This window comes from Dermacentor albipictus, chromosome 2 (genome assembly GCF_038994185.2).
Source record: "Dermacentor albipictus isolate Rhodes 1998 colony chromosome 2, USDA_Dalb.pri_finalv2, whole genome shotgun sequence".
Classification (NCBI taxonomy): domain Eukaryota; kingdom Metazoa; phylum Arthropoda; class Arachnida; order Ixodida; family Ixodidae; genus Dermacentor; species Dermacentor albipictus.
This window is the reverse complement of record NC_091822.1, coordinates 87951698-87966569: the sequence shown is the minus strand read 5'-3', so window position 1 is coordinate 87966569 and position 14872 is coordinate 87951698. Positions and strand designations below refer to the sequence as shown.

General features: G+C 45.1%; 1 protein-coding gene across 1 annotated transcript in view; it reads right to left on the bottom strand.

The window, feature by feature from the left end:
- LOC135901003 (signal peptide peptidase-like 2A) overlaps positions 1-14872 on the bottom strand; it is a 48434-nt gene that overhangs the window by 20534 nt on the left and 13028 nt on the right. The window contains exons 3-8 of the mRNA XM_065430631.1: positions 12149-12328; positions 10046-10126; positions 6962-7113; positions 5310-5339; positions 5166-5198; positions 4932-5024 (exon numbers count right to left, since the gene is read on the bottom strand). Of these exons, the coding sequence (XP_065286703.1) occupies positions 4932-5024; positions 5166-5198; positions 5310-5339; positions 6962-7113; positions 10046-10126; positions 12149-12328 (569 nt within the window). The remainder of the gene's footprint in view (positions 1-4931; positions 5025-5165; positions 5199-5309; positions 5340-6961; positions 7114-10045; positions 10127-12148; positions 12329-14872) is intronic.

Genomic DNA, 14872 nt, shown 5'->3' with positions numbered 1-14872 from the left:
GAGACAGCACTTATTTGTCATGTTATTTTACCCAACACACAGCACTGTAATAAATTCTGTACAATAGTGAGCAATGCACGAAGGAATGAAAGACTACATGTAACGTCTGGATTTGAATAGCACATATATATCAATGTATACACAATTTGCCACTACCCATGCTTTCGTGTAGAACAATTTACCATTTGGCACGGAGGGCGCTGGGGCCCTTTGACGGTAAATTTTATTGCTCTCTTTCAAGTGCTCATGGGGGTACCATCTGTTTGATAAGTCTAATGGTGAATAAATTATGACAGAACACGCGAATCTCGCAGATTTAAACAGAACATATTGCGAATTAGTCACAGAGCTGCACACGAAAAAATATACGTTGGTTTGTTATGAAAATAAAAAAAATACTAACAAATGTTTCATCACCTTCTTGTGCTGCCCTGTCTTGCGCCATATGAGCCTGCACTTCATTTTATTTTCATATGCCTGTTAAAGAAGCTACTAATTCAGAAAACCAAACCAAAAACGAATGACCATCCGCCTATTCAAGGATCGCGAGACAACTGGGTTCATTGAGAAAGTTAATCTCAATACTTGATAATCTCACTGATAATCTCTCAATACTGTTAATCTCTCACTTGATAATCTTTGTTCGCTTTTATACAAAATATATTTACTTGCAACCTGGTTACGCTCTTTTTAAATCTGGTTGCGCATTAGGTAGCTAGGTTGTTACCACATAAAAACATCCTGCCCATTCCCAATTCACTCAAATAACCCGAGTAGAGCTTACAAGAGTTCACTGATCATGTGCTTCCTGTGCGAGTTTATTATTTATATAGGGGAAAAGAACAAAAGAAGGCCCGCATGGATGATTCTGAAGCATCAAGTGGTTTTAAATTGATCACCCTTGTTTGTTTTCGTGGAAGAGAGAGGCTGCATGCCTGTCATGCTACTGCTTCATTTTAGACCGCAGCTCTTGGGTGGAATGTAGGCGTAACCACGCGGGTGACACTGCTCGCGCGTTCTTCTTCGTCTTCTACCACAACTAGCTCGCTAGTGACCTCCAGCGTAACCTCGCGAACGCGCTCTTGCCACTGCTGGCGCGTTCATCGTCGTCTTCTTCCACAGCTGGCTCCGATGCCGCTCATCATGGTCGCGTTCCCATCCCTCGCGTTCGCGCCACTGCTTGCGCCTTCGTCGTCGTTGTCGTCTTCCGCAGCTGGCTCCGATGCCGCTCATCATGCTAGCGTTCATACTACCCCTCACGCTCGTGTCACTGCTTGTGCCTTCGTCGTCGTCGTCTTCCACAGCAGACTCTGATGCCACTCATCATGTTAGCGTTCATACTGCCCCTCGCGTTCGTGCTATTGTTTTTGCTTTCGTCGTCGTCGTCTTCCACAGCTGGCTCCGATGCCACTCACCATGCTAGGGTTCCCATCATGACCCTCTCGTTGAAGCCACTGCTTACGCCTTCGTCGTCGTCTTCTTCCCCAGCTGGCTCCGATGCCGCTCATCATGCTAGCGCTCCCATGGTGACCCTCGAGCTCGTGCCAGTGCTTGCGCCTTCGTCGTCGTCATCTTCCACAGCTGACTCCGATGCCGCTCATCATGCTAGCGTTCTCATGCTGACCCTCGCGCTCCTGCCACCTCTTGCGCCTTAGTCGCCGTCTCCTTCTACAGCTGGCTCCGATGTCGCTCATCATGTTAGCGCTCATCATGTTAGCCAACAAATCAGGGTCCTTGGAATGTGGGTGCAATCCAACCAGCGCTGCACCCACACGCTGAAAACACTCAAGCAGTCAACAACCCAAATAGCACGCATGATCACGCGGGTGTCACAAAAGAGATATGGGATGAAAGAAGGAGACACACTTAAGCTGGTTGGCAACCTGGTGGTCAGCAGGGTCGCATACTCACTCCCGTACTTCAACTGCACCAAGCAGGAAATACAAGAAGCGGACACAATTTTACGCAAAGCGCACAAAACAGCACTTCACCTGCCGAACAATACATCGACAGAGAAACTAATGGCACTTGGTTTAAGCAACACCTTCGAAGAACTAAAAGAAGCCCAAAGTATCGCACAGCTCATGAGACTCCAGCAGACCAAAACGGGAAGGGAACTGCTAATAAGGCTAGGCTTCGCGGAATCAATCAAAGAAACCCAAAGAACGGAGGGGATTCCTGATGAATATCGGAAAACATTCACTGTTAGCCCCCTACCCAAAAACATGGACCCAAACCTCCACACGGCGCGAAGGGACGCAAGGGCGAAATACGTCGAAAAGTACCTGGCCACAAAAAACACAACAGTATACACAGATGCTGCAGTATACGCCAAGCAAAGAGGCACAAACATAGTAAAGACAGCTGCGATAGTAATAAGCCAGGACTACAAAGAGATCAGCAGCGCGTCAATGAAGGACTGCTCGGTAACGGAAGCTGAGGAAATAGCCGCAGCTCTAGCGGCAGTGGAGGGCTACCGATCCGAACGGTCTTTAACAATACTCACCGACTCGCAAACTACGTGTCGGAATTACATGAACGGCAGAATAGGACGCAGAGCGCTTCACATCCTCCGCTCTTGCAGGGCTAACAACAAAATCAGGCATACAATTTTCTGGGTACCGGGACACGCTGGAATAGAAGGGAACCTAAGGGCGGACAAGGCAGCTCGAGAGCACACAAACCGAGCGGCCACAAGCACCGACCCTGAGGAACCCATACCAGTCAACCCAAGCTACTCAGACATATTGAATTACTATAAGGGGGTCCGAATCAAATACCCTCCACCCCACAACAGCCTAAATCAGCATGAAGCAACCTCTTGGAGGAGGCTGCAAACAGGAACATATCCAAACCTAAACACACTAAGCAAGATGTTTCCCACCCAGTATAGAGACATTTGCCCCTGGTGCGGCGCCAAGCCCACCTTATATCACGTTACATGGGAATGCGTACAGAATCAGCAATTCCTTCAAATAAAAGACCCGAGTGCGGAGCAGTGGGAGAGGGTGCTCTCCAGCAGCGACCCGAAAGTCCAGCATGGACTCGTAAGGCACGCTCGCCGAGTAGCCACCCTCAGTGGTGCCCTGGAATAGGGGCGTCGACCCTGCGCAGATGGGGAAGAAGACCGTGAAGATGGCCGACCACATCTGCCACCGCTAATTTCTACACCATTAGAGCAAATAAAGTTTTTCCTCCTCCTCCTCCTCTGCGAAGGCGCTGACGGTACTTTCCCACTACCAGGCGGTGCAGTGATTTCCATGCCAAATTTTCCGCTTCAATATATATCTATAAGCTCAAATTTCGCTTTAAGGAGTATCATAACTGTTCGACATTCTTTTTGCACTTTGATAATGTTTCTTACATTGCTCAAGTGCCAAATGAGGCATGTCTATGTTGTAAAGAGGCAGGAGATTGGTCACCCAGGCCGACAAAAAGAATGTAATTATGTGATTTCTCTTGAGATACGTTGCCTTCTGGCAATATAAATTATTGTTTTGGTGAGTATATCTGCATAAGGTGGTCATTAAACGTGCGAATTGCTTTTGTGCCATTCATAGCGAACAGTACAATAACAAAGCTTAGCCTTCACTTCCTTGCCGCATCAAGTCAACCACTTATGGACAACATTTTGAGACATGGTAACAGCTTCATTCATGGCTAAGTACATCTGCTATTTACTGCTTGAGTTAAGGTTTTATTTTGTTTGGAACGTTTACAAGCAGTAAGCATTACATTTGTAAAACGCCTGTGGTATGCCCAACTACATCTTTGATGGCTTTATATACGTAACAAAAGAGGAAAATACATTTCATGCGTAGATATTTTAAGCACACTTACAATAGGCAGCATAAAAAACATGAACGAGCAAATGCAAGCAAATCTGCAAGCTGTATTCACATACAGTTGTGTGTGCATGCGTGTGTAGCTTTTTCTTGCAAGCTCTGAGTAGCATAATCACGCAAAGTGCACTACTCCGCCGAACAGAACCGACTACAGATAGCCATATATGGGGATTCTCGGGCGACTAGCTTTCGGCAATACCATCACTTTCACGTGAAGTAGCACGTGGCACGTTAGATGATTCGAGAGGCTTTGCACAACCAGGCAACTCAGCGTCCACTGAAACTGTTTGTCCGAGAATAAGTCCCATTTGCGACATGATTGTGATGCATTTTTACGAGAGTGGCGCATGTAAGCAAACTGTGCAGTGTTTCGAACGTGGATGACCACGCCCGTGCAGCACATGCACCCAAAGAACATAATGTGATGAGCCGCGTTATCAACATGACGCGGAAAGTAACTCACGTCGTTTAATATATGCAGGTGTCGTCTGCCGTTAAATATAGTTGCCAGCTGTCAACAGACTTCGCGTCGTCCAATCGCAGCGCGCGCGCAATCTACTCGTGCGGATTCGGCGTACAGCCTATTTTGCGACGCGATCCACCTTGCGGGCGTCCACACCTGAGCCATCACCGGCCCACCCAACTTGCTGCACTTGTCAGTCTCTTGTTTCCCTTGCTTTATGCGCTACTTGACATCATGTCGACACACTGACGACTAACCGAGCAAAGCATGTTGCTCGACATCCGGTTTTATTGCCAAATTACGTAAGTCTAAATTTAGTGCTTCCATTTCGACACTTCTTCATTAAACTAAATTGCGAAATTGAAGGCTTCAATAAAATATTTGTAACAAAACTGTGAAAGGCCGTGGTCAACATCCTTATCAAGCTAATAATGGAAGGAAGGGTTCAAAACGCTTGGTCATATTCTAGCGGGCGAGCGAGCGAGTAGAGCGATCCAAATCCTGCGTGACAAAGACCTTTTTCTGCCCAGTAAAAAAAATCAGAAAATATATGTGCGCATATTAACGTGACGCACCTGCATATCCTTAGACTTCTTATGATAGCGAGAAGATATCGCGCTTACGTCTTCCTGTCAGGTTCGCTGGGTCTCCGCAGGCTACGGCTGTTTCCCCTCGGCTTCTTGGGCTTGACGGGCTGGCTGGCCTTTTGCTTGTACCTGGAATGATAAAGACAAAGGCGTCGCTATAGCTGGCCCTGCGATTGGCGCAAGCCGCCCCGTAATAGCATGCTACCAAAGAACTTGGTAGCACGCTAACTTGGCTTACTAAAGGAAGCGCAAATTTATTGCGATAAATACCTGATATCTACGGAGAAAGTGCTGGGCCTAGACCTTCAGGAAGAAGCGTGAAAACAGGACGGCAGATTTGGTGAGCAAAGGCAAGCACAAAACTATCAATGTGACCACATATGGAGAAAAGCAGTGTTTAATGGAAAGACTTACATGAGTATCGAAGAGACTGTAATGCCATAGCTGTGTAGGCAGAGGTGTCGAAAGCGAGGAAAGTTATTTCAATATGCAATCAAATTTCTGCAACAAGACAGGCTTGATAGCATCCTATAACAGACAAGTGTTCGGGCAAAGAAAGGTACAGTATCCAGCCGTATATTGCTTGTATGCATCCCATATACACATGCGGCAAAAATGGAAAGGACGAGAAATTACTGGTAGTGAAACGTTTTGGCATTACATAAACACTAAAAAAATGGCTGAGAACATAACCGCCTTTGAGAAATAAACTATGGCTTTCTATATACAACAGATTTTTACGAATTATCGAGTCTCTTATCAATGGCTTTAACTCTTCGCAGAGATTATATATGTTCAACATGGGGAGGGGGGGGGGGGGGGGCGGTGTCTGAGCGTTTCGGTGCGCTCGATCAAGTGATCACCTCAAAGAATATTTTTTTCGTCAGGGGCCTCTATAACTTTCTAGTATTTCCGTGACTTTCATCACAGGCACTCGCATCACGTTTCTTAGCTGGCGCGGTCGGTGGCGCCGCTGCTGTGACGTTTCGCTTCTAGCCACGAGGTCAAAGGTTCGATCCTAGGCAATGACGATCGCATTCCGATGGGGGCGGAATGCGAACACACTCTGTAGTGTGCTTTAAAAGACCTTCAATTAAAGAACTGCAGATGTTCGAAGCTAAGCTGGCGCTTCCCGCTCTTCGTCGTCCCGCATAGTTATAGTGAATTCCCTTAGGACGCTAAAACGTCACAGTCATTTTTTTTTGCATTCCGCTCAACCAAAAAGTGTACGACGAAAATAAGAACCAACATCTCGGCCTTTTATTTTGCATCTATCATGAATACCATACATCTCCGAACTGCCACCAATAGAAACACACAGTGGTATTCATCAGCGGTAATTATCTCTATTAAGAAATGGCACCGCACAACACCTTGGATCATTCGTACGCGCTCCTTTAAATCGGTCCGAAGAGGTCCACCACACTTAATAATCCCCAGTATGTGAAGCGCTTCAGGCAACCTTTACTTTGTCGGCGTGGAAACAAACACCAGGCGAGCACGCCCAAACTCGGACAGGAATGCGGAAAGTTGACTATAGACGATGCTTACACGAAGATGCTGGCAGAAAAACGGCGCTGCAATTATACCTTATTTTCATTTAATCGCCTTCAACGAGTGAATACACGTCGACAGGCGAGGACACCCGAACGGCATATATCCTGTTCATCCACCTGCGATCTTGCTCGCCGCTTTTGATAGAGTGACAATGCCGAGGTGCATTCGCTTCCACAATATCTACCACAGCAAACAGGTACTAAATGACAACTCATCCTACATCCTATCCGGGATTAATTGCATACATGCACAAAATTGGTGCGCCATCTTCTTGTACAAAATTGCCTAAGATTTATTTTTTTGTTCTTTTTTTGCCCCCGCACGTGCATCGACTGGAACCGCCTTCCTGCGTCACTCAGGCCATGCCACGATACTTACCAAGCCAACTTGTATTATTGTTCTGCATTTTTTTATTGTGTTCTACTTCCCTTTTCAGTAGTGCCTACGTGCCTTTAAAGTAGGACTAATTAATGACTGAATAAAAATTAAAAAAAGCGCTTCGCACTCACAGGCCGCATTGCGCAATGCCGGACCAATAGGCTCCCATGGTCACGGTGCCGACGGCGATCAGCCAGATGATCACGAAGCTCCAGTCCAGGGCAGTGGCGCGCGTAAACAGCTTGGCCATCACGGTGCTGTTTGCGTGCTTCTCCTCGTAGCGCTGGGAGAGCGAGACGGTGTTCGATAAGACAAAGAAACGAATCAATCCGAAACTGCATGGCAGCAGACGCCGCAAGCATGGCCACAGTTACCATTTGCTGAATACGAAAGTATGCATCCATACAACGTGCACCCTGAAATTGTTGACCGAGCAATAACTTCAAAACAACTCGCAGGTTCAAGTGCGCCGTACAAAACAGGGTTTATTCTGATTGCGAAGCGTTTTACAAGTATCTTTGATGTAACTAATTTTCCTTAAATAATTTGTTCATTGTTGCATTGGTGGATTTGTATAATATGTGTTGTGTACCCAATGTCGTTTAATAAATTTTTCATTGCTATAATGGTGGCACTGTACATACCAGGTTTTTATGCAATGACCTCAAGCAGATTTTGAATATTGCCTGTGGCAGATGGCTGCATTCCAGTATTTTTTAGCTGGTATAGTCGAAGCAGTGGCATTATTAGCACGAGAAACCGAAATGCATAATCTACTAATTAAAACAATTTCACTAAACAAGGTTTTAACTTATTACCTTACGGCATATTGCCACGTGAATAACAATTGACTGTTTTGCGGGTTTTCTGCTTCTGCCGGAGCTGACGATGGCGAAGTGAACTCGACGCCTACAACGACGAAGACCCGCTCTCAGTTAAGGTGTCGGACGGTAGCTCCGCGATTTTTTAGGTTAAAGTTCTTGTTATGCATAGTAACGTGACTATATGCTGCAATTTACAACACGTAACCGGAGAGTTCGCAACCTGGATCCACTTGGAACCAATTCTCAGGATGAAACCCGTTTTGAGATATCCATTCCCGAACTTCGAGGAGAAATGCTTTGGTGGTCAAGTTGTTTAAATATATAAAACAACCAATGGTGGTGATGAGGATGAAAAAGATGAGTCAAACAGCGGTTTGTTAAAGAACAGGAGCGACATTTTTACTACATTTCTTAAGTTTGACGGCGCAAATGCTGAAAATGCTGTCATTCGCAGATTTCGCTCTAAGTGAATATGCCTTGCAGTTTCACCGGCTACAATTTCTAAATTGCAGTATGTGCCTTAAGATAACTAATTAAACGTTTACCCGCCGTGATTGCTCAGTGGCTATGATGTTAGGCTGCTGAGCACGAGGTCGCGGGATCGAATCCCGGCCACGGCGGCCGCATTTCGATGGGGGCGAAATGCGAAAACACCCGTATACTTAGATTTAGGTGCACGTTAAAGAACCCCAGGTGGTCGAAATTTCCGGAGTCCCCCACTACGGCGTGCCTCATAATCAGAAAGTGGTTTTGGCACGTAAAACCCCATAATTTAATTTTAATTTAATTAAACGCTTAGAAAAATATTTTTCTCAGTCAATTATGCATTTGAATTTCGCCTACGATTAACTTTGCCTCAGCAAAAGGACCAGCTCAAGGACTAGATTTGTGCTTTCTGCCACAGGCGATTTTCGAAAATTGCCTAATGTGTTCTCAGAAATGCCCGGCATATCTATGAACGATGCTATCAATATAAGAAATTATATTAAATTGTTATGTGGCTAATAGCGCACGTTCGTATGTAACTGAATGCGTTTGCATTGTGTTGTACGACGTTTTTTTTTTTTTTTCTTTAGATGGAACTTGTTATACTTCTGCTGCTCCAAAAGTGATGGCTCAGTCATTATATAGGATTCTGTTTTATCATTTCTTTTGCAGCGCAAACAAACCTTGAAACTGCGCAAATGAAGTAAGTAAGTAAATAAATAAATAGCATGTACATCGAATCAACGCACTGAAGCAGAGCACGACACAGGGTTGTGCTGGTTTCTAAGTGTCAGCGCTTGGGCGTGTTAAGTGTGCGTGCGTGTATGCGTGCTTCGAAATTTTAATGGTTCTCATAGATTTCCACTCTTGGAAATTCGCAGAGGATTTGGAGCACCGTTTGTGCTGGAAAAAACACCACCGCCCTGTCGTACAACGCACCTAGGGCGAGTGGAATCTACTTAAACGTCGTTTCGTTCGTTTTGTGTGATTGGTCATTTGCGAAGAATGACGCTTCTCAGTAGAACACCTTTTTTTCTCTTAAGCTCGCAAGCAATATAGGGGCGCTGCTCACTGTTATATCAAATTTCTGTGTTTTCGAAAGTGTTAAGAATAAAACGACTGTCCTTGTCTCTCGCTATCCAAATTGCTGCATCTTAGGGATTTTCATTGTTCTGCCAACCGACGAACAAGCTTACACAATACTCGTACGCAAAACTATGCTGAATATTTCACTTTTTAGCACACAGGAGTCAAAGGGACAGAGTAGACAGACCTAGACGAAGCGCTCACTCCTAATAATCCTTTATTTTTACGAGCATCTCACATAAGCATAGGACACAGACAACCAGCTTGTGCAAGAGCATTTGTACATTTAATAAAGCATTACATGAAGCATGAAGTAAATGAAAACAACGTTAATGATAAAACCAAGTTGCGAAAGCGATGATTTTCAAGATTATCAGATCAGTCCCAGCCGAGCAGCTCTTTGCGTGCGCTTAAGACAGCTCAATTATTTGAGGTAAAGGTAACTAGGTGGTGCAGGATTATCCTAACCACACGTAAAGAGCAGTTCGTTGGGGATAGCCGTACAGACATATTCCTAATCTTTAAACTTAACATTTTGTCAACTTGCTTTTATCATAATTTGCTTTTTGTGCTATATTTCATGGGTCATGCTATGGTTTGTCAATTGCACAAATGCGCTTGCGCAAACTGGCTGCCGTCTGCTATGTATACCTACGTGCGATGCTTCTGAGCACAACAGATTCTTGGGAGTGCTTCGTCTACGACCGTCCGCACTGTGTCTGTCTTTTCTGCACTAAACATTAAATGTGAATACCCGCGTGCTCCAGCTTGTATTGTTTTAAACTTCATACTAAACTGCCACAGTCAAGCCACACTCACCGCAATTTTGCGTCCTGTCGAGTTCTTCGCGAAAGCGACAATTATGTCCAACTTCTTTATGCCGGTGCTGGTCTCCACTATCTGAAAAGACACAAAACGTAGCCGTCGTCACCTGACAGTGGGCCTGAGAAGTTGCGACTTGCTCTCGCCGTTCTCCATAGCATTGTACAAGTTACTAGCAGCTTTAAACGATGGAGAAGCTGCAGAGATTGATCCCACGTGAAAGTGGAAGTGCTACCATCACGTTTCCTCTGGCTCATAAAAGAAGCAACTGAACTAAGAAAATATGAACGATACTCGGTTGAGTTTTCTCAGAAAGCAAAAAAAAAAAAACCAGACGTGGCCAAACTTTGAAATGTTTGTTGCCAAATGCGGCGAATGAGAAATGCGAACAGAACATAAATTTTCATTTACAGGCATGTAGTTTGTCAGTTTATTTACAACAAACACCAACGGCTAATTGACGCTGTAGATTAGTTTGTTGGTCGTTTTACCTCGTGTACTCGTTCTTCTACCTTCAATGTATCAGCTGAAAAGAAACATTGTTTACTTTTAACCATAGTAAGGTATAAGTATTTTGGGGGAGGCAGCCGTCAAGGAAGTTTCGTGCACGTATATATGCACTTCGCGATAGATGTAGCCGCTAGTGATAGGCATAGCCAGGTACCTATATGCCCATTACAACACGTTGGCGTGCGCATGCATGCATCATACGGTGCTGAATATAGAACAGATAACCTGAAAGTTTAGTTTATTTGTTTGGTCAGTGCAGATGCTGTGGCCTTCCGGCCACAGCATCGCGAGTCAGCCGGGTCACCTACATGAGTTATGTATATTTACATGAGATCTGTAATAATGCCCCGCCACAATTACTTTAAGAAATATATTGCCGTGCAATAGTGTGCACATGCGTATGCAGTTGGAAAGATGAAACAAAGCATAGATGTAATATAATTAAACACACTTACGCGAATAAGCAAGTACAGTATAATATAATACAGTGAAATTCGAATGAAATCAGAAATAAACCTTTAAAGAGAAAAGTTCTCGCCATTGTGTCGTTCGTGCTTCTGTATGTGCATCGACAAAGCTTTCTGAGGACTTCCTTATCGGCGTATGCGCGAGCGCATGGCCTTTGCGGTTATATACGCACAATGTTTCATTCAGTTGTCACTATGGCCGCAAAAAGCAGCCCTGGCACTCGTCCAACATCTCAATATGCATTCGGCGTTATTTGCGTGCCTAATAGAAGACAAGAGTCTAATTTGAAGGATTTTCAGTGGTATAGGGATTACCACGACGGATTCTATATCGATGCCCATGGAGCAGTTCTAATAACATTTTCATTTGTTCACAGACAGGTTAATATTAATTTTACCTTGGTTTTACAATTGATTAAGTGCAATATCCTTCGCGCCCCACGTAGGTTAGAGAACAGGCGCCGTGACCTTAACGGCCCGCCAAAATGGCTATCGATGGTTTAACTTCCACCTACAGGTGTCTGCGCGAACTGTCACTTCCATTTTCTTTTTCTATAAGTTAGCTCAGTACAGCGCAATTTGCAAGGGACGCAAGGGCAATGCAAAAAGAAAGACAAAATACTGGCGCATAAGTACATTCCTTATCTCTTCACATGGAGCACCAAATCTCTCTAACATGTTAATTTCTGCAAACATTCGTGCGCTGCCCGGCGAATCTACATGCGTACAATTTAGCCGTTTAAACAAGCGCTCGCCATGTGCAGTGTAAGGTTACAGAACTTTCTCGCTAGGATTCAAAGCGGAAGCAGCGAAGACACACGACTTACACCAAATAAGAACGAACTTAGCGATATCGCCATCGATCGGTAAGCACGCTCGCGTCCAGTTTGCCGTCAAGCGTTGGCGCCTTTGTTGCCAACCGTCAGTCGTTCATCAGTGAGTGTCGAAAATCAGTGGCTTTATGTAGTGGAGAGCGTATGCCTCCAGCAGAACCCGAATGAGTCACTCAGCTAACCGAATTGATCACCCTGGCACTTGCCTTTTGTAGTTGCTCAGTAGGCAGTCGCGCCAGATAGACTAACAGAGATGCTGTAGCAAATAACCCCTTCCCGAGACCACTCACCGGTCGCTTCTCGTTGTAGGCCATGACAATGGCGGCCGCCTTGACACTCTTGGCCTTTATGATGATCTCGTCGTTGGAGGTGTTGTCGCAGCGCTCCAGGAGCACCACCTTGCCTTCGAAGCTACGCCGCTCGTAGTCGCACTCGGTGTCGTTCAGTACGTTCAGTAGGGGCAGGTACTCCTGCGAAGTCCAGGCGAAGATACCTTCAAACATGTACAGTCAATGGTGTCATTGTTCAAGCATGCTATACAAAAGTAGCTTCGAGTATAGCATAACTGGTGTAAAACCCTGCTACATAAAGCACATGCTCGTGGCATGTGTATTGTGTATTGCCGTGGTCTTAAAGTTTCTTCAATTGCTTCGGAATATACCGTATATTCGGGTATGCGGAATGTCAATCTGTATCGCAGATTAGCCCACTCTGAATATTGCTGTCGAAAAAAAAAAAGCTTTTTTTGCATACCCTCTCCATTTTCCCCCAGTTGAAACTAAAGTGTTATCAAATAGCTTGCGCCCGCTGTAAAAGCGACTTGTATGCTGTGGGGCAGCAAGCCTCTGCCTAGTGTGGGATACACGCAGGCAGGTCAGTCTGACTTATGCTAGCGTGACAGACGTTCTGTGGGCTCGCCTGTAGCGGCACCCTATCTATGTGATCTCTATTGCGTAGGCTTAAGAGCCGAGCACTAGACCTTTTACTCTTAAAGACGTTTTTGTACGATAAGCAACGAACACGACATAAGGGAACGCTGAGGAGCACAGCACTTCGTATTTTCCCGTCTCATCGAGTAAAGGTGGCACGCAGATAAAGACAAAGTTGGCTGCAATTCTCACATATATAGTTACCAGAACACAACCGTTTGCTAATATGCTACCGATGGTTAGGAAAAATGCTTTCATTGCTTCTTGCTGTGAAACCGAAGTTTTCCGTACCCTGTTGCGAATCTAGGGCCTTGTATCAGCATTTCTATACCGCATCATCAGAAAACCGCTTTTACAGATCACTAAGATCATGCCAGCCCTGTGGTCTTTGAGTCGTCAGATAAGGGGCCGACAGCGCACATATTTCGATGTGGGATGTGAGCGATGTATAGCATAGGGCAGTGAACTATTCTTTAAGGCGAAGGACCTGCATGGCTCATGGGTCGAAATATCCGACTACAGTCCGGCGTTACGGCACCAAATCCGAGCGCACGCGCCAGTAAACCTCCAATTATTTATTTATCAATAAAATAGCTCGATTATCGCTGTTCGCGCTAAAGGGACACACTTCTAAAAAGTTGACAATCACTTAAACTTACACAAAGAGGGTGAAGGAGAAAGCTTGCACACTCACCAGACCTTCCTTACATTACTTTGGCATTCTCATTCGAATGCCTTGTTATTTCCGATTGCTCCTTTCCTCTTATTCTTCTGTTGTTCCATTTTCCGGTTGCCTAGACATCGCCACTGTTTCCGCGTGAATAATGGCACGTTAGAACGAACGTCGCAAGTCTGCGAAGACCATTAGGACAAATACACAGGTTAAGTGAACGTTCTTGTTTTTTATTCCAACTCTTTAATGAACGACGGTAGCTACATGGGCTTGTATACACGATGCCTTCTACTTTCCTGAAACACAGGCAGAATGAGAGGGACACAGCAGAAAGGCAACTAGACAAACACACAGCGCTTACTTTCTACAAGAGATGCATTTGCATTCCTCGCAGGCGTACTTATCCACCCTTTTCGCGGAGCAGTTTGTTCTAGAGAAATGATATGGGGCCTTCGGCGGCGCGCCCCACGAGCTCTCAGCGATAGCGCACGAATACGAAACCATTACCGCTTCCACCTTGCTTCTGGGGAATCAGCTGTCGCAACTAACTGAGTTTTCGCTAACGCACTATGCTTCAATCATGCTGAGTCGACTTACGTGGATCGAAGACATGTGTAGTATAGTTGGCTGCAAAAATAGTGACTGGTATAATATTGTGATGAAGCTGAGTGGCGAAGTTCGCGCACCACTGCTGCAACTGTCCGTACCTGTTACCGACATTTTGAGATGTATATAACTTTTCACGATGATACGGAAATTTGCTCATTCGCCAGCGTTGTATCGCTAACCTCCAAAGAAAGTGCTTCAGCGCCGGAACGTCGGCAGGAGTGAGTACCGCTCCTTAGACAATGATAAAGGGACTAGCGCCGTTTCTTTTCATAGTAAGTTTTGCGCACAATATCTACACACATCGACCCAAGTGGCGCGGAAACTTACGCCCACTCTATAGCCAACGTGTCAAGAAAAAGTGAATACGAGAACACTTGAATATATGCGCACCGTATATGCGCAATAAATGACTGACTGCTGGAGTTTCGTGAATGTTTCGTGAAGCTCCTCGAAAGTAAGTGAGTTACTAGCAGTAATACATATCTGCTACAATGTATTACAATGCATAAAATAACTAGTCTTCAAGCCTTGTGTGCAGCAGGAACAAGTCTATGAGAACTGAGCACACCTGCGAGTGATTACGTAGAAAATAATCGAATAGTGTCTGCACTGAGGAATACTACTGCGTATGAAACGTGACAAGCCGCTGCTTCAAAGTATTTGTCAAATAAAGAACGAAGCGGAAAATACGCTCATGCTGATACAGTTCATGAGCTGAAACTGTGGATAGCTTGAAAAACATATTGAACCCCATATTTAAAACAAACACCAAATACCGTTTGGACATCGTTTAATAAGCTCCG